We start from the raw sequence: 20769 nt of genomic DNA, 5'->3' as shown, positions 1-20769 counted from the left end.
CCCATTGCCATCCCACATCCAAAAAGACGTGCAGGTCAGGTTGGTAATCAATTCAAACTGGCCCCATTGTGACTGTTGGTGTGCAGCTATGATGGGCTGATGGCCCATGCAGGGTTGGTTTTTGTCTTGCAGCCAGAGTTGCTGGGATAGGTGTCTGCAACCGTAACTTGTGGTTTGAAAGAGTTATCTTATTTACCTTCTAAAGCTGTGACTGTACCTGATTTATATTCTGCTATAAGATATATTTTAGTACTACAAGAATGGTTTAACTTACTTTTTTATATAAATGATCAAGCATAAGATCCCCAGCAAAGCTACAAGTCCAGAAGTAGCGGCTCCCAAAACTATAAAACAGATTTGGGGATTTTTCTCCATATGTTCTGTATAAATAAAGAAGTAAACAAACAAATTAGTTAATTTAATAACTTTAGAGTGGTGGTTGATTTGTAGACCCTGCAAATGGACCAAGTCTTAAACTAAATAACATTGTAAAAGTGGATAAATTCACAACTCCACACCATGCCTAGTGTTAAAGTTTAGCACAGTACTGTAATAAAATAATTGTAAATCTGTGGAAAAGCTCAGGGGCCTCATGTATAACGCCATGCGTAGAACTCACACTATAACATTGCGAAGGCACAAAAGCGGGAATGTGCATACGCACAGAAAAATCCAGATGCAGGAATCTGTACGTACGCAAACTTCCACACAAACTTCCAAGAACGAAAGTGTAATCACACAGGAACAGTAGCACTGCTTTGACGCTGGGTGCCGCCAGTCTGCAAAACCGAGCGGAGAAATTGCATACGCCAGGGTATGAGGTACCGTGGAAATGTGCGTGGCTTTACGCCAAGTTTAGGTTTTATACATCGCGATTTGAGCGTGGAAATGGGAGTACGCAACATTGTTTATACATGAGGCCACAGATCTGTAGTGAAGCAGGACGCAACTAAGTTTCGTTTTGGCATTCAGTATCGCAGAATTGATGCTAAAATGAGCTTCCTGATTTTGAAAGGTGAAACTCAACTGAAAGAGTTTGTTTTATTTTAGGGTTTTAAGGGTTTTTTTGGGGGTGGAAAACAGGGACTACAGGACAAGGGTGAAAGCTATCACTGACCACCTCTCCTGTCTTCCCATCGAAACAGAGGACGAGTCCCAGGATGGGCGATAACATCACTTCCTGTCCTCTCCTGGGGGACCCACCCCCTCAACCTCAGGAACTACCTAAACAGTGGCACCCATTTGGATGAGGCTCACCTAAAGAACAATCCAAGAGCTTCTGGGGTCCTGAGACGTCCTACTATCCTTACATTTTCATTGCTAATTTCAGTTTCCTTAATAAATGGGTCACCTGGCTGTTCCCCAGCCCTTTGTGATATTCCGTCTGTTTCAGTCCCTAAAGCTTTGTTGGCACTTCTGCCTTTCCTTGTATTTTTTCCACAGCTGTGCTGCACTGGTGGTCAGCAGCACACCAGTAACATCAGCTCTGTCCTGTGCCTCTTGTACAATCACCGCAGAGGAGTGCAGTAAGTTTTTTAAACGTGACAAACTTTCGACATGAAGATACACCACTGTACACGTTCACATGTTTTCTCTTCAGAACGGGGTAGCTGCCCCTTCACCTTTATTCAGCTACCACACTGTCCCGTTTCTTGATTCATTAAGAGGATGAGGTGTAGGATATGTGAGCTTCAAGTTCTCTGGAGGACTGAGTCTCGTCTCTGTCTCTGATGCATGGTTTCGCATTGTACTTCTTCAATATTTTTTTGTGTCTTCCCTGTGGAGTTTCATGGGCTTCTGTATTTGGAGTTCAGGATATTTGACCCAAGGATTCTCATTCTTAAGTTTTTGTAACTTTGTCTGACTTGTCTTGAAGAAGTTGAAAAATGTTATCGTTTATTTCACAGCGCTATTTAGTTTTGTTATAAATCGGTTCATTATTCATTTTTTTGTGTTTTTCTGCATCACTTTATAAGGTTGAGGATGTGAGCCTTAGATTTTGAATCTTTTCATTATTATTATTTTTTCTTAACTTAAGATTTACTTTTGTTGTTATAGGTTATTTTGTACTGTTTTCCCTGCCATCTTGGTTATTTACAATCGTCACTATTTTGTCTTCCAGTCATTAGGGCAGCTCCCGTGTTGTTAGGGCCATGCCCCTAGAAGACATAACTTATGTTAATTACAGGACCCCTATGGCCATTTATGCCAGTGAAAACTGGAAGGAGTCAGCAAGTATCAACATGAAGACTGACATCTTCCAGCCGAATTCTCAATATCAGAAACTACAATCACATCACCAACTATGAAAAAATGACCTCTGCAAACTCCACATCACCAGCGTCTGCAGAAGACTCCAACTAGGCTGACCACGTCCTTCAAATGGAGAACCATCTAATACCAAAGACAGCAATGACATGGGTACCTTCCAACCTCAAACGACCAAAAGGACACCCATGGAACACTTGGAGAAGAATGATGATACAAGACCTGAAGGTGCCGAACATCAGGTGGGATGAACCCAAGACCTTTGCCAAAGACCAGAAACACTGGAGAGATGCTTTTTGCCCAATGTGCTATGTAGCATGGGAGGCTCTAAGTCTAGTCATTTTCCTTCAAAGAAAGCCATGTACTGCTAGCTTGCTATCATTACAAGATGCCACCATTTTAGACTGATTGCATTGGTCATTACTAAAGCAATCTATCCCATAATCACCCAGGAAGTGATAGGACCTCAGCGATCTGGTTAAAGTCTGTGCTGGTGTGCGAGTCTTTCGGTGCTGAATTTTTTCCTGGTTAAAGAATTTACTGTATATACTCACTTCTAAGTTGGGTCTTGAAACCTGAAAAATCGATCATAAATTCAGACCCTGACTATTATGCCCGTTCAAAAATGCGACACTTAATGTTTTTTTTATTTACATCTTCTTGCCTCCTCCAATCTCACACCAGTTTCTCAGACACATCGAGTTTTGTTGCAGCAGCGTTACCAATTTCTTTCACTACTTCAACGACTTTTAATTTAAAACCAGGTTCATATTTTCTTCTGATTGAACGCTCCATTGTAGATAAGGGATGCTCTTACGATAAAGTTGTATGAAGGTGTGAGATACAAAAAACACACAACAGTGCAAACGTTGCTTCAGAATAGTTCAGGTATCACCGTGTGGTCACGTGGGCACAATACATAGAAAAAAAAGGCAATGTGCTCCGTGGTTACTCTCTCAGCTGGGTGTTAGCATATCATAATCTCTTGGATCAATAGTGTGAGTTTTCTGCATTCGACTTATACAACTGACATTTTAAAATTATATGGTGAAATCCAGCCCCGACTTATCCACGGGAGAGCTTAAACGCGAGTAGATACATTACTTTTACCAGAAAGAACTTCAATTTTTGGGTTTGGCTTGACCTTATTTTGGAATTGATCTTGGCTCGATTCAATGTCTGAGTCTCATTTACTGATTCTTTTCATTAAAATCTCACTGCCGCTACCTGACACAGTATATTGTACTGCCAGAACAACTATAACAGAAGTCTTAACAAAGTGTCTAACACACAAGGATTTAATACAAGAAGATGCTTCCAGATGTGAAATTTGGCCACAAAACACATAGTTTGCCGAAAAATATTTTGCAAAGCAAAAATTTCACAGCAAATTTAATTTCATGTGAATTGCTTGTTTTTCACTACTGATACCAGACCAGCCATATAATTCAGTTCGGTAGACTCTGGCACATTCTGTACTTACTGATCACTTCCAGAGAGACCACTGTAGAGTTCTGTTTTCCAAGCAAGTTCCTCGCCTCACAGTAATACCCTCCACTGTCAATAGGGGTCACTGCTGCGATGATCCATTCCTGCTGAGATGCCATCAGTGTGCCCGCAGTTCCATTCATTTTAAACCAGGAGTAGTTGGCTGTTGGATTGGCACTGGAGTTACAGGTGAGGGCTGCCCAGTCGCCTTCCATTATCTGATTTGTCAGATTTAAAATTGCTGTGGTGTTGCAAGGGGGAACTAGGAAAAAAAATGAATGGCTGTTCTCAATATTTCAAAGATCTGAATTAGTTTTTAAATGGTAATGACAATAGCAGAGGACAGTTGTAAATGTGTCTGTCATTGGTACCCTAAAAAACATGACTGACTGGAAAGTAAGAATAAACCAAATACAATGTCACAGTCTTCACCATGTCCTTTGTCACAAATGCTCATCGGAGGACCTCCTTACAGGCTCTGTCAAGGTATGTAACATTCTTGGTGGGATGAAAGGGGGTGCTATCGCTAACTCTGTCATCTCCTTCTATCCCCATAGTTCTGAGAAATCCCCCCAATTAGGGCAACTGACTCCGCCCTTTCTGGTGCTGGCACTATAAAACCCCTGGCCCCCCTGGAAGGAGGCGTTGTTTCTGTCTCTGACCTTGGCTAAGCAGCCCAACAATTTTGCCTTTTTGTGTTTTGTATCCTGCGTTACGGGAGAATTATACCAAAGGGAGTTCATTTCTGTTTCTTTCTTTTGTGTCCTCGGTGGTTGTTAAATGGGACGACCCAGTTGGTGCCTCAGATTTTCTTGCTCATTCCTGCACCCAGCCACCCTCTGGCCACAGATTTGTTTAACTTAAATTGAGGAATGAAGCCATTTGTATTTGAGAATAACTGGCACTGACCTTTGCACCAATGCTGATGATGCTCTCATTTGCAAGAGAAACCTGAAGAGGACAAAATAGTTGCCAAAGTGGACTCAGGGATAAAATCATTTTTGGAGGTGATGCCCTGGGAGGTCAAAGAACAATTTACAGAACCCATGAAGTCAATTTACCTAACTACATCTGCATTCCTCTTTCCTGTGACCAGTGAGTTATGACTTAAATGTTCTTGTGCATTCTTTCTTTCCTGTTATGTAAATAATTTGTAGTACTTTTAGGTTAACATGATTACATAATTTACAGCTTAAGAGAAAAAGAACAAGAGACGGCAAGAGATTACAAAGGTAAAGTGCGAGAATCAAAGCTTTTAGGCAGAGACACCCATCACCAGGATAGCCAGCCAGTCATATGTGTGGAATATCTCAAGGTCTGGGACCCCATGTGAATTTTTAACATAGACGATGAACCCATCTGGGAGACCAAAATAGGACATCAGAGGCAAAGATACATCATAGAGTAAGATACCCGTTCATCTGGATGTCGTAGAACGCAACTCATGCTTCGCTTCCACTGCTGAATCTAAAAGCCGCCTGGGACAGCATACTCTTTAGACATTGCAGCTAATTTTCAGTACGTTTTCTAGGACGATGCACTGTATGTCCAGTGTGGTCTATAGAGGGCGCTCTCGCTCCCTTGAACCCTCAGATTTGACTCCAGACACCACGTAAAAGTCCAATACTTATTTATTTGGACAATAATAAAGTGCACCAAGCACCTACACTCCACTATACTCATAAATTCACAATACTACAATACAATAATCAATCCTCCACTCCCAGACGCGTTGCCACCCTTCCACCCAGCTCAGCTTGACGTCATTTATAGTCCTCGACCCGGAAGTGTTTCGCCCTCTCTGTCCACTTGACAGGGAACACTTCCAGGTCAGATAAAAATCCTTTTTCTTCACCCCGGACGCACGTCATTCCTCTTGTCCATGTGACTCGGACTTATTTCCGGGGCTTAGGGCAAATAATCTTTGTTCCTCCCTGCAGCGTCCTCTAGTGGCCCCCATGGTATCCAGCAGGGCTGAGGATAAAAACTGCATTGTCCAGGATTCCCTGCTGGCATTCGGGGCACCTCCATGCTGCAGGGAGGGCTCCACCTGGCGGCCTGGGGGGTATTGGCTGGGATGAACGGCCGGCCATATATCACACCAGACTTTGCTGTATTTTCACCTACTGCTATTATTCTGTTTTAATAAACGTGCTTTACTTTTACATTTTATATCATAAAATAAATACAGGGCACCGAGTGGGGAGAGATTGCCTTTCTCTGTGTCACAGGGATTAGCAGGCTGATGAGGACGGTGAGAGCCGAGTAGCTCAGGATCAGCTGAGACCACAAAGAGACAGATCTGAGATGGCAACATGTTGTTAAAATGAATGTGAAAACACGAGAACTATGAGAAACAGAACGTCTTGCTTACTCTGCATCGCCATTCTTTGTGCTTTTACTCCAGTTCTGCTAACACATGTACTGTAAGCCACTGTCTACCATAATCAGATGGCGAGTGCACACACCATGGAGCCTCTGTTTGCTGTGCTTGCAGCCTCACAGACGCCTCAAATGGGTGAACATCACAGTGACTGGTTGGCAGTCGCTAGGTGGAGTACTGAGGAGTGACAGGCTGTGCAGGCCTCGCTCGTGGTCACTGCTGGTGTGGACAGAAGTGTCCGATGTAAAAGTAGACCAACCCAATAACGGGACTGTTGAGTGTTCCCCATACTGTACCACCATAATACAAGTTAGTGATAATAAATCAAGGGAGACGCTAAAGCTCAAAACACCAGGAAAAGTCCGAAATAGCAGTCGTCCAAACCAGGAAACACAAGTACCAAAAATTAAAGGCAAATTCCACTAAAAAAAACTAAACAATCCAAACTAAAAGCCTTTTCCTTAACACAATTATCAACCAGATGATATCTTCAGTTTTTATGCTAAGAACTTTGTCATTTTGACTGTCCTTAGCACCTTCTTATGCTTCTACTTCTTTACAAAGATCATAAACTAGATGTCATATTTTAGCCAGGGTGTGTCCCACAGCTTATGTTTATTTTCCTTTTTTGTGTTTTCTTTGTTTCTTTTAAGGTGTTAGTTATCCTGTGTTTATGTTTGTGTATTTTTGTAATTATTATTCAGTTTAAGCAGAATATGCTGGACTAATATGGAGAAGGCAAAGAGAGAGTGCGGTATGGCCGCTAACTTTTGTTCAGTTTATTTTCCTAGAATGAGACACCAATGAGATGTTTTCCTGCGTCTACAGAGGCACCCCATTCTGTTCCTAACCGTATAGAAATGAAGCCTCCACATGAAGTTGGTGTTCACTTTCGGGGCAAATCTTGGTGGAGTACGGAGCCCCACGCCTCTGAGTACACTCTTTATCTAATGACGTTACTCGAGGAGGATGATGCTTACTTTCATTACTTTCATCGCCGTTTGTACATTCAAAATAAGTGAAAGCACACTTTAGGACCCTAACCCTGTGTCTGATTTTCTTCCACATGTATATAAACATGAACACACAACATGTATTCTCAAACATGGCAAATCATTTTTCCTACTTACAGTGCACATCCAGAACTTCTACTGATGAATTCTCCGTCCCATACCAGTTCTGTGCCTTGCAGTAATACCTGCCGCTGTCACTAGGGGTCACTGCTCTGAAAGTCAGATTCTGTTCTGATCTTATCAGTGAGACGGTGGCTCCATTCACTTTAAACCAGGAGTAGTTGGCAGCTGGATTGGCACTGGAAGCACAGGTGAAGCTAACCTGGGCACCTTTTACTATGTCGCCTGTAGGACTTAACGTGGCATTGGTGTTTTGGGGCATAACTGCAAAACAAAATGAGTTTTATGATAAATAAACTTTCTGTTTGAAGTACATGTGATGTACGCAGTTGATAATTCTGAGACATAAGTAATAAAGACAACATTTTTATGATTTCAAAGTGAAACGAATTGTCCTTGATACAGTTAATGGAACACAGTCCGTCCGGTGGCACTCGACCAGAAAACATGAAAAGTTATCTCTGCTGATCTTGTAAGAGGACCTCAGAATGGATGATGTGTTATTGCTAATGGCAGAAGAAAAGGTAAAACTTTGTAATAAACCATGAACTCAGTTTCTTGCAGTACTTTTTATTAATAATTTGTGCCGATCATCGTGGTGTTAGTGAGTGGTGATTTGCTGTACGTTCTCCTGGCAGGCAAGTAGAGTTCAGTTGTGCTCCATACACCTGACAGTACCCTTGAACTTCAAAGTGCTCCCCATCTCTGACGAGAGCACACAGGTAATATCAGCTGTTCTTCTGCTGAAGGACCACATTTTTAAAGTTGGTGGCTATTCCTTTTTTTGGTTAAAAGGGGGCGCGCGCACACACACACACACACACACACACAGAGACTTGTTTTAGATACATAGAAACATCTTTCTGAATTTAGTGACTTTCATAAGGTGAAGATCTAACAGTTTCTACAAGTAATTCACTTGTGGCCCCTCATCAAAGCATCTCTCTAATGTAGATTGGGCCCAGCAGTCGCACGTTCCCAGTCTGCAGTGTCACTAGGGGTCACTGTTGTGACCGTTACATTCCATCATAGTCTGCCCAGTGAGTGTCATTCGTTTTAAACTGGCCCAGGTTGGCTATCACTTTTACATTACAGGCCTAGAACTTGGTAATTTGGTTGCTTTCTATTTTGTCACATGAAATGACTAAATGAGATCAATTCTGTTCTAAAGTAGAATTGGAAATGTCTACAAATGTTGTCTAAATGCAGTGTTTTTTAATTATCTCTGCTGCAATGCTCTGTTTTAACCCACATGGACAATTTTAACAATGCATGTTTACGTACAGCGGACATCCAGAGTTGTTACACTTGAGTTGTCCCCTCCATATTGGTTTTGGGCCTGACAGTAATACCTCCCGCTGTCACCAGGGGTCACTGCTGTTAAAGTCAGAGTCTGACCAGATCCAGCCGGTGAGATGGCAGCTCCATTCGCTCTAAACCAGGTGTAGTTGGCTGCTGGGTTGGCACTGGAGTTGCAGATGAGGGCTGCTTGGTCACCATCCTTTATGTCACCAGTGTGATTTAATCTGGCCATGGTGTTTGTGGGGGGAACTGAAAGAGACAAGCACAGATTATTTCATTCTTTCTGCAAGTTAATTGGATAGATAACATGACAAAGATTCCTTACTGTATTACTCATGTATTAAGTTCAAATCCATGATGCTTGCCTACAGAGCAGTCAGTGGGTCAGCACCTGTGTATATGGAGACCCTTGTAAGGTCCTGTGCTCCTCCTCGCCCCCTCAGGTCTTCTGATGAGTGGCATCTAGTGATGTCATTTCTTTGTGTCATTACGTCTCAGTCAGGACTCTTTCTCTGTGTGTGGCTCCTGACTGGTGGGACCAGCTGCCCACCTTTCACTCGGAATTCTGACTCCCTCCGTGTGTTTAGGAAACATGTAAAGACTTTCCTTTGTGGTGAATTTCTGTCTACCTGAAATGAGCTCTTAGGTTTTATAAATCTGGGAGTTGTAACTCGCGTCTATTTTGTTCTGAGCTCTTCACTAGTGCTGCTCAATTTTGTCACCTTCTCCTGTCACACTTGCTACCACACAGATCCCCTGACTTTTGTTTACTCGACTATGGTGGCTTCTTTTGTAAGCCACTTTGCATAAAAGCAAATACATGGAAATGTAAAAGTATTTCAAGAAAGTGTAACGAATGAACCACAGCTACTAGGACGTGGTGGAGTATGCTGTGTGACATGCGATGGCCAGCACATTCCAGTTGAAATGCCAAGCTGAAGGGTCTTTTAATTTATTAAGTTACTGATGCATCCTAATAAATGAGTTTGAGAAGAGACCTACATGTAAAATCCAAGCACTGTAAAAAAAAATGAAATAAATGAAAGTGAAAAGCTATTAAATCAAGTGTGACGGATGGCTGGGGCCCACGCCTGGCCAGGACGCCTCTTCACCACATCTGCCAGGGGGACAAGGGTGGAAAACCCAGTATCTCCCCCTGGACGCTAGATGGCAGCCTCCCTGGGTTGCAGCGGTGCCTCGGACTCCCCCAGGGCTTCATGGGGGTTGGAGTTCTGTGCAGCTCTGTGGGGTTCCGCATGCGCCGCCAGGGGGTGCTGCAGGCGCCTTTTGGGCATTGGTTTCACCTTACCCGGAAGTGCAGGTGGATGTCGCCAATCAAGCACCTGGAACACACTGGGTACCCAATAAAAGGGAGCCAGCGACCACCACTCAGCAGCCAGAGTCGGGTGGAAGGAGGACAAAGCTTGCTGAGGAGAAGTGATGGTGGAAGAGAGGAGGATAAGTGCTTGTTGTTACTTGTGTGCTAAGTGCTTTGGACTGTGTTGTGTCTGTGGGTATGGGGAAGGAGAAGCCCACAGACAAAGAAAAATAAAAGACATGCCTCCCATGTCCAATATGTGTTGGGTCAGGCGCTATACAGCGTCCATTCTTACACAAGCCAGTGAATCTTGTTCACATTACTGTGAGATTTATTGACTCATCAGTGCAGTGTTTAAGAGCGTTTGGCTTATATGAACAGATTCTGTCAAGTCAGTTAGGCTTAACCTCAAATGAAAGCAAAACAACATCCCGCTTCAGTTTTTTGTTTTCAAATTTTCACAGATACATTTTTGGCAGAGTAACATTTATGAATGACATTTAAATGCACATGGACTGATGGATTATTGCTGTTATTATGTGATTTTCTATCCACACCTTTTAGTCAAGAGTACACCAAATTGAATTGTACGTACACAGCACATCGACAATGGCAGCACTTGAGTTCTCCGCTCCATACTGGTTTTGTGCCATGCAGCAATACCTCCCACTGTCACTAGGGGTCACCGCTTTGATGGTCAGGCTCTGCCCAGATCCCACCACAGAGACAGCTGTGTCGCTCACTTCAAACCAGGTGTAGGTGGCTGCTGGGTTGGCATTGGTATTGCAGGTGAGGGTCAAAGACGATCCCATTAGGATTTTGTCAGATGTTTCAATTGACGTGTCCTTTGGAGAATCTAAAAAACAAAAAGAAAAGGAAAAGTACAACAAATGCCATTAACTGTGAGCCATTCTCTTCACCTATAGAATTTTCTTCAATAATTCTCATCAGAGTTTACATCCCACATGAGGTGAATGTGAATAAAGTGCAACAACGTTTGGCAGGTGTCACGCATGTGCGTCAGAGCGTCATCCTCTAATACCACCCCCAGCCAAGAGGGGACGCTGCCATTAACGGTCCTAACTTTTTTCTCCTGCTGTGCTGAGAAGCTGCGAGGTGACGGCAATCGACTCTGCCCTTCCCGCTCTCGGACCATAAAGGTGCAGCTTGGTGGGACAGCAGATGCCATTGCCTTCTCATTCCAATAGGGTCGCACTTTGGCTTTCCAGCTTGAGTGGTTTCTGTTTGTGGTTCACAAGGTCCTTTTGTGGAGAAATGAGCAGAACCTTTCTGGAATGAAAAGGACGTTTTCTTGTAATGTTTAAAAAGTGGACCTTTAAAAAAAAGGGGTTTTATTTTATTTCTACACTGAAATACCCTGTTATGTTAAATGCAACTTGACACGTTACTTGGCTATGGAAAATTTACTCTATCTACTAATGCTTTGGTGTTTCCTTAAGAATTTCATGAATATTGGGGATAATTAGTTTAAGTGGAAAATGTTATAAGCTCTGCTCTATTGTAAGTTGTGTGTTGGGTTTCAAAAGAAGTTTCTAGGCTGTGCACGCATGCTGGGCTGTTGTCTCTCATTTATGATGCAAGAAACGTGAGCTAAAGCAGCAGATTTTGGAAACTTTGGATGATAGCACAAGAGTGTCCCTAAGTTTCATAAGCATGCCTTACTATAACCTCCTGACACTAATGGCAGAAGAGACAAGAAACGTATTTATAAAGAAAGGCAGAGTTGTCTTGGAGACACAGTGGCCGCAGGGATCATATCTCGATTAGCTTTATTACTTCATAAACGAGTGCATAATGCAGCTGCCAGAATCTTAACTAGGAAAAGAAAATCCGAACACATCACCCCAGTCTTAGCGTCGTTGCACTGGTTACCTGTGCCATTTAGAATTGACTTTAAAATCCTGCTGATGGTTTACAAAGCCTTCAATAATCTACACCCCATACAAACCACAACATTCACTCGAGTGTAACGCCACACTCCCTCACTTTCTTGTCTCCACAAACCACCGCTCTCATCCTATCTGACCTTCTCCCACAGTCAGTCAAGCTCTTGCCAGCTCCAAAATCCCAAAGCAAATGAAGGAAGAGCATGACCACCTGCAGGAACCCTATTGTAAGTACTTCCAGGTTCCTGCATTACCTCACAAATCCCTGGTGCCATATTGGTAAAGCTCCCTCTGCAGGTACCAAATATTCTTGCACATTTCTCACACCACAGACATACCCCTGGCGAGAAGCAGACTGGATGATCTCCGTATTAGCTGTGTGAGGCTGCACGTACTTCCGACTGAGAAAGACATTAGGGGATTACTCCTTGTTTGGTTCCAAATCTTAATAGACCCTGCGCCTTGATGACAATATCCCCTGGTGTTCATGACAGGTATTGCTGCCTATAAATCTCTCATAACATGTAATTCAACACACACACCCACACACATGATCTTACACCAGATGCTCAGTGTTACACTCGCTGCTGTGCTTCTGTTTTCAGACCCCACCGGGTACCATGCTGTGCAGGTGATGTTCTTCTGGTGGTCACGATATGAAGCTGTGAAGGTCAGGAGGGATGACACAGAAAGACTCCCATTTATTCCGGTGAGTACAGTCCAGAGCACCGTCCCATTCAGAGCTTCACTCCACATCAGAGATGGAGGCTGGTTGGGACAGGGCAATGGAGCAGTGCAGTTCAGACTGGTGACCATCCCCTCCATCACTGGACCTCCTGGAGTCAGCAGTGGTCTATTTGGAGAGCCTGCAAGACAAATGTTCCTTTAGCACAGCACCTCAATGGCATCATTCATACAATGCAATACAATACAATTCAATTTATTTTTATACAGCTCAAAATTACACAAGAAGTGCCGCAGTGAGCTTTAACATATAACATCCATAACATATTCATATAAACTGCAGACATTACAGCAGCACAAAAGAAGGACAAAGCATTGAAACAAAGCATTCCTTAGGGTAGAGGAGATTGATTTTTATAATTTCAGCATTCATTCCTCTGCTGAGCTATCACAGGTTTAGTTTAACTCTCTGGGAACCTGGCAACATCTGTGGGCACCACGCTCAGTGTGTTGACCCTTTAGACCACAGGTGTCGAACTCCAGGCCTGGAGGGCCGCAGTGGCTGCAGGTTTTCATTCAAACCCTTTCCTCATCAGTGATCAGTTTCCACTGCTAATTAACTCCTTTTCCCTTCCTTTTAATAGCCCTGTTTTTAAGGATTCCATCCTCTGAATTGATTTGTTTCTTCATTAAATGGCAGCCAAGCAGAAATGAGACGTAAAATGAGCCAACAGATGACCAGCTAAACTGGAACATCAAACTCCAACCAGTTTTTTAATGAGAAGCCAATTCTTGCTGTTAATTAAACCTGTTACTTAATTCCATAGCTTGCTTCTGCTCTCATTCTGCTACAGCAGACATTTCCCAAAGTGTTGATTTTCTGTTTCTGATTGATGACCTGAGAAATCAACCTTACTGAGACCCTGACCATTCTTTATGTTCAGATAATGTGGTTAGCTGGTCACCTGTTTTCTCATTTTGTGTCTCATTATTGTTTGGCTGCTAATTAAGGAAATAAAAAAAACTAAGGGGTCTGAGTCGAGTTAATTAAATCTAAGACAAAAGAAGTTAATTAGCATGAAAAACAGGTCACTAATTAAGAAGGTGGTTAGAATGAAAACCTGCAGTCATTGCGGCCCTCCAGGCCTGGAGTTCGACGCCCCTGCTCTAGACACTCAGCCTGGTGTGCTGAAATTTCTGTTTTTACTTTCTCGTATACATAGTATGGAGATGAATCTTGACATTTTAGACCTTGAAAAATACCATTTTTGAAATGATGTCTGTCTGTGTGTACACACACTTTAGCCTCCATCTCAATGAGATTTTGTGCACCTGCTTTATAGCAAATATAAGGAATCCTATCAACCATTGGGCCACTTCCAGCAACCAGAAGTGGTACTTTAACTAAATACTTTCGCAAATTTTCAAGTAAACTATGGTTATAATTACAGATAGATGATTCAAATTTTGTATAGATATTTATGATAAAAAGCAAAAAGATATGAAATTTGAGAAAAATTACTCAACCGGAATTAGTATTTATTTAATCAACCATTTGAATTTTTTGCATCATGGAAATATTATTTATAAATAATATTATAAACTGTATTCAATATAACACATAGCTTTTCAATAACTATTATTAATTTTATTTTAATTTATACATCATCAGTTTATTAATAATGTGTAAACATTGAACATGCCATGTAAATATAAAGATGTAATGGGAACAATAAACTGTTACATCCTGTTGTAATAAATTTAATTTTATGATATTTTTTAAATTTCTGCCATTAATTTATAGTACTAGGGTGTTGTACCGTGTTAGCCATTATGAATGTAGAGAAAAGCCAAGCAAAATGACACCTTTTATTAGCTAACTAAAAAGATTACAATATGCAAGCTTTCGAGGCCTGAGTTGTCATTTTGCTTGGATTGCCATTAATTTATAATTACATGTAGCTAAATACAGTTTTACCTATATCAATTTATTGCAACAAGCATTATATAATGTTAACACTTTTTCTATGTTTTTAGGTGACGATAGCTCTTTTTACTTTGCATGTAATCTCAGGACTGCACGTGTAATTATGAAGAAATTCCACCACTGTTTTCAACCTCCCTAAGTGTGAAAATATCGTTTTAATATAACGTTTGATTATAAATAGAGATACATGATTGTGTATTAATATTATCAATTAGTTATGATGAGAGATGATATTTGAGAAATATTGCGCAACTGGAAGTGCTTCTGGTGACTCTTTTCCTCCATCTCAGTGTACGTGAAAGTCGAGGGGAGCACACTCCCCATTGTTTGAATTGCATGCAGTGAAATTCACAGAGATTGTCTTCCTAATTTATAACATAATCAACAATACAGTAAGAAACGTTACTCCAGCTCACACTACAGTAAGTCATAATGGCAAATTGAATTCCGTGGAAGACACTAAACCTGTGATAGCTCAGCAAAGGAATGAATGCTGAAATTATAAAAACAATCTCCTCTTAACTAAGGATTATTAATAAAAAAACACTCTTGCTATTTTGTAAAATTTCATGTCTTTATTTTATTACTGATGTGGTTGATTTCGTAAGTGTACTGAATATTTTGTGACATTTGTCAATCGACTCTGACCTGGTAGAAGGTCTTCAGTTTCACAGCCCTTACCTGTAATGTTAATTTTCACTCCATCAGTGAAGCTGTATCTGAAGGGATTTCTTTGATATAAGTAAGTGTCTTCAATCCTAAAGTAAAACACTCCCTGATTGTCAGGTCCGATCCATTCTAGTAATGTGGTGCAGTTCCTTAGTTTCAGGTCACCAAGAATGGTGACCTTAAGGCCACTCCAATTCGCTGCTGGTTGGCTGCCTGTAAAGACATTTGTCCCATACCAGTAATGGTTAATTCTCCAGATGCCCACTGGATTAGAGCCCACCTGAGGAGAAGTGAAGCTACAAGGGATCACCAGACACGAGCCAGTCAGAGCCTGAATGTTTGAAGGCATAGTGGTGTAGAAATTCTGACCACATGAACCTGGACATCAAGAAAGAGGACATTAGAGTGAAACATTACCATAACTATTGATGAATTAGACTTGTGGCCACTCAGGGGCGTCACAGGCCCCAGACCTCAGACACAACTAGACCAAGCACAAATAAACAAAATATCTTCTCATAGGTTTTTCAGTCTCAAATCATCGTTGTTGTCCTCCTCCTCTCCTGACTGTAACTCCCTGAATGAGGTGGACCAGTGTCCTTATATGCTAGACCAGGGGTGGGCAGATTCAGTCCTGGAGGGCCGCAGGGGTTGCAGGTTTTTGTGCCAACCCAATTGCTTAATTAAAAACCAATCCTTGTCAATTATTTAATTGCATGGCTTGCTAGTGCTTTAACTCTGCCATGTCAGGTCATTCTCATATCCTAGATTTATTTTCCTTTCTAAGGATATCATCCAAATGATTTGAAGTCTAAAACAAATGAGTAATTCTCAGTGCTTCACTTTTTTCTCTTCACTTTCCTTCCAAGTATTTAATTAAACCAAATAGTGCATGATAAATACACACAGGTGTAAATGAAAACAAGCTAAATGGAGAAATGCTGGTCTCTTTTGTCATTATTTGCTATTGCTAATTAGGAGCAATTAAAAACCAAGACTACAGCTGTTTAAGACTAAAATAAGCAATAAGGGTTCAAAATCTTAACGAGCAAGACAACTAAAGTGAAGCTGAAGTGTTACTTGAGCAATAAGGGCTTCTTATTAAGCAATTGGGTTGGAGCAAAAACCTGCAGCCACTGCGGCCCTCCAGGACTGAATCTGCCCACCCCTGTGCTAGACCCAGGGTTACTTCTCGTGCCACAGTATTGCACCCAAAGTCAGCAGATGTCCCTCCTAAGAACAGGGAAGCCTGTCCCAGACTACTCCCCCTGATGGCAACCACAGAAACCAGCAGGGCCGTCCACAGGAACTACAGATCCCATACAGCCCTGCGGATGTCTGAATTGGAACACCATGACAGGAGTACTGCCACCCATATGCTTTGATAGCCTCCTGCCTAAGCAATGAAGCTGCATTCAACCTGGACGTGATACCAGTCCATCCATGTATTTAATAGACTTTAGAGATGGATTGAAATGTAAATGCTACTGATAAAGATGGAAGGTACTCCTGCACTGGCAGCCATGAAGTCAATCAATATTCAATGTGTCACTGTCTCTTGTGTATTTAATAAGCTTTGCACTTTTACATAACATGTTTATAAAATACTAGCTGTCCCCCGCAGCTCCACCCATGTAGTAATGAAACAGGACAAACTTTAAAAATCAATAAAAAAAATTAAAAAAATGTAATTCTGGCCACGTGGAAGGTCGGTGCGCTCCAACGTCAAACACTGGCACTGTGTCTGATGGTGTTCAGCTCTGATGGGAAAGTGTCCCCCTCGTGGGGAGAAAAGCACATGGCGGTGATATCTCTGGCAGTCAGCAGGTACCCTCTGAAACACACGGAGCTGTGATCTCTCTTTCTCAGAAATGTCAAATGTTACTCCTTAACAATCTCTAGATGATAATGTCTGCTGAACAAACAGGTATCACTAGCTAAGTGGAGTCAGGGTGCACTCCAACATGTCGCGAGAGTTAGAGTGACTCAAACGGAGGCTGGCACGTGAGCGAGGAAGTCCCCAACCAATCCCAATTGTCCTGGCCCGCAGGGTCTCTCTCAGATTTGTGCAAAAAATCGGTACTGCAGGCGAACTCTGAGACTTAGCGCGATGAGAGAAGTCGCAAAATCAACTGGAATGTTCAAGCAAATTATAGAAAAAAACCTGATCTAAATCTGTGAAATATTTCTCTTGTGAAAAGTGGACAGACATACAGACAGATATTGGATTTTATATATATATATATATATATATATATATATATATATATATATATATATATATATATATATATATATAACCTACCCTGGCACCACTATAAGGGAGAAATCAAATCCAGAAGTGATGTTGTCCACCCCACCATCCCATGGCACACTCACACATGCACTGGCACTCCTCCATACTGGACCAATGCAGTGTCCCCAGTAATGTGGATTTCACGTCCTTGGACTTGTTGAGTTTCATTAGCAATGCCGATGCGATTATCACAAACTTATTAAGCCCCTCAAATGCCTCCCACTGATCAACAGATCCCAGATATAATGACTGATGTTCTATTAAACATGTTTCAAAGTGATACTTACATTGGAAAAATCTCAGCAAGAAACTCAGAATTCCAAAGATATACATCTTAGTGATGTAAAAAGTGCTGCGTCTGAAAAATTACAAAGAAGGAAAGTCCATTAAAAATGTACAACGCAATGGACAGGCTGAAAAACTAAACATGTAACTTTATGAGCAGATCTGGTAGTCTTTAACATCTCTGTATATAAATAAATATAAATATAACTGTAAATATAGTAGCAGGTCATGTCACTTAGAAATTCTTTGAGGATTCTGCACTAACGCTGTGTATTGACAAGGGGGACGAGATGAGGAGAAGAGTCGAATGGAGAACTTGTGGAGAAATGTCTGCAACTTAACATCAGCAAAACCACAGAAACACCACATCGAAGAGACCCTATGCCTGGGAGTGGTGGTGCATTGTTACAAGTATTTGGGGGTTCACATCCATGACACGCTTGACTGGTCTTGTAACAGAGAGGAACTGGAAAAGAAAAGACAGAGCAGAACACTGAGATCCTTTAGTGTGGGAAGTGACATCCTTGACATCTTCTACAACTTTGTGATGGTCAGTGTGGTGTGCTGGTCCGGTGACATCACTTCAAGAGAGGCTCACCGAATCAACAAACTAATTAAAAGGGCAGTCTCATTTATGGGACACATTCTGGACCCTCGGAGGTCGTAGCAAAGGAGAGAATGAAGACAAAACCAAGTGCCATTATGAACAATGTGCCACATTGACTCAACAGCACTGAGGACAAGTTTGACACACGAACCAGCAGAGGTCCAGTCATTTGTATGAAGTGACAAGAGTAGTGGGGAAAGGACACATTCCCATGGCCCAGCAGTACTAAGGGTTAATGGGTCAGCCATGTGTGTGCCCAGCTGCACCTATCCTGTTTCCTATCTGTAAGAAGGTCTGTGATTCAATGGCAGATTGAACTGGCTGAGCTGTGGGATGATTGTATTAAAAGCAGAGCTAAAGTCCACTGTAAAGATCCTCACATTTGCCCCTGGCTTATCAAGGTGCTGGTAAAGAAAACTCAGACCTCAGTTCACTGCATCATCCACAGACTGGTGGGGTATACAAACTGAAAAGGGTCCCAGGGGTCTTTTGTAGCATTCTTCAGGTAATTCAGAATAAGCCAGGTGGCTCATTCAAAAATCTAAGATTTTGATTTCACAAAACTGTAACATACTGTACTCAGTTTAGATGTACTGCCCCATGTATAGAGGACAATGAATTTCTTATTTTACTGGGATGTAGAGAAACGTCAAGCAAAATGACCGCTTTTATTGGCTAACTAAAAAAATTACAATATGCAGGCTTTCGAGGCAACTCAGGCCCCTTCTTCAGTCAACATGTAACACAGAGACTGGAGTTCCCTGTGTTTATATACATACTAGGACAAGAAACAACATTGGTAAATCTTTAAGTGAAAAAGTAATAGATTCCTTCAGGCGAGGGTTCATTTAGCAAGAGAGAAGAACAATGTATGGTCAAGATCTGAGGATAAGATAACTGTCCAACAAGGTCTTTAGAAGTTTCAAATGAGTTTTTAGTACTAGGGTGTTGTACCGTGTTAGCCATTATGAATTTAGAGAAAAGCCAATCAATTGATTACATCTTGCCTGAAGAAGGGGCCTGAGTTGCCTCGAAAGCTAGCATGTTGTAATCTTTTTAGTTAGCCAATGAAAGCGGTCATTTTGCTTGGCTTTTCTCTAAATGAGTCTTTTAAAACAATGTGGATCTGTAGACAGCTTGTCTGCGTCCTCATATCTGGCCATAAAACTCTTGTCTCTATTCAAACCGTGTTGCAATGTGTTCAATTTTAGCATGAGCTTAACTTATTTTACCTGTACATCTATGTGCATTTCTCCAAAGCAACTTACAAAACAGGTTAACATAATTGAGTACACATCAGACTGGAAGCCGTTTAGGAACAAGCGTGACAGGGCAAAGGGACAAGATTCTTCATCACAAGTGAAGAGCTCTGAACACAATGCCAGTGTGTAGCAATTCCTTGGTAATAAAACGCTATTATCAGTTAGACTGAAACCCACTAAATGAGAGATTCGTCAAACGCTTCTCAAACACATCGAGGGAGTCGGCATTTCAAATGGAGATGGACAGCCAAGAGCGACACATGAAAAGCGTCTGGACTGAGATTTGATAAAACACAGAAGAGGCTCTGCCAGATCCCATTCAACAGCAGACCTAAGTGGTCTAATTTGTGTGTTTGGCTGACACACAACAGGTGTCATTCTCCAGCTCCGTGAATATCGCTCAATAAGGTATATAAAATATAACAGAATATAACAGGTGAAAGTTAGCCTGGGCCCCCAGTGCTCCATGGCCCATGAGTGTAACATACAGGGATACTGCATACAGTAAGTGCTTCATCAATGGTGCAGAACCTTCAAGGGTGCCACAGGATTTCTCCTTCTTACATTGTTATAAACAGAGAGAGACAAAGAAGGTGCGATGACACCATCAGAATGTCCCCTGAAGCCTCTAAAAGTGTAACAGCAATGTCCTGCTCACCAAACCCCTTGTATTATCATGGGATGTGTGAGACTTGTCAGGTTTATTACTACTCACATACCTTAAAATGGACACACACACTCAGATACACGCACATGCTCATAGATATACCTGCCACGTGATGCCTAATTGCCTGCCACTCCACAATTTTACACATGGCATCCCCTTCACTTAAATACAAGTAAGAGTGATGCCCAAATGTCTGCCACTCTTAGTTCCTGTTTTCTGCAGAGGAACTTACTTTCTCTGGCACTGTCAGTGTACACGGGACACATGAAGGCTTGGGTTACATGCCACTTAGTAGCCAAATGATGTCTTACGTCTACAACGATTGTTCCCCCTAATGAGGTGCAACCACTTAGCCTTGAAAATGACAGCTCCCCGTGCATCAGGCGTCTTAATATTTACTTTATGACTTGAATCACTCTACTGGTAGATTAAACAACAAAGTATAGGAATACAAAAGTAATAAATATTCAATACAAGCAGATATAACAGTAATCAAATGAGAGAGCAAGTGTA

At 41.8% G+C, this 20769-nt stretch overlaps 1 protein-coding gene across 1 annotated transcript in view; it reads right to left on the bottom strand.

The window, feature by feature from the left end:
• LOC114668088 (hemicentin-1-like) overlaps positions 1-18387 on the bottom strand; it is an 84373-nt gene extending 65986 nt beyond the window's left edge. The window contains exons 1-8 of the mRNA XM_028823714.2: positions 17723-18387; positions 15152-15517; positions 12360-12665; positions 10488-10748; positions 8557-8823; positions 7270-7536; positions 3752-4018; positions 275-380 (exon numbers count right to left, since the gene is read on the bottom strand). Of these exons, the coding sequence (XP_028679547.2) occupies positions 275-380; positions 3752-4018; positions 7270-7536; positions 8557-8823; positions 10488-10748; positions 12360-12665; positions 15152-15517; positions 17723-17768 (1886 nt within the window). The 5' untranslated portion in view covers positions 17769-18387. The remainder of the gene's footprint in view (positions 1-274; positions 381-3751; positions 4019-7269; positions 7537-8556; positions 8824-10487; positions 10749-12359; positions 12666-15151; positions 15518-17722) is intronic.
• Between the last annotated feature and the right edge of the window lie 2382 nt (positions 18388-20769).

This window comes from Erpetoichthys calabaricus, chromosome 17, assembly GCF_900747795.2.
Source record: "Erpetoichthys calabaricus chromosome 17, fErpCal1.3, whole genome shotgun sequence".
Classification (NCBI taxonomy): Eukaryota; Metazoa; Chordata; class Cladistia; order Polypteriformes; family Polypteridae; genus Erpetoichthys; species Erpetoichthys calabaricus.
The sequence above is the reverse complement of the archived record's forward strand: the minus strand, read 5'-3'. Positions and strand labels throughout refer to the sequence as shown.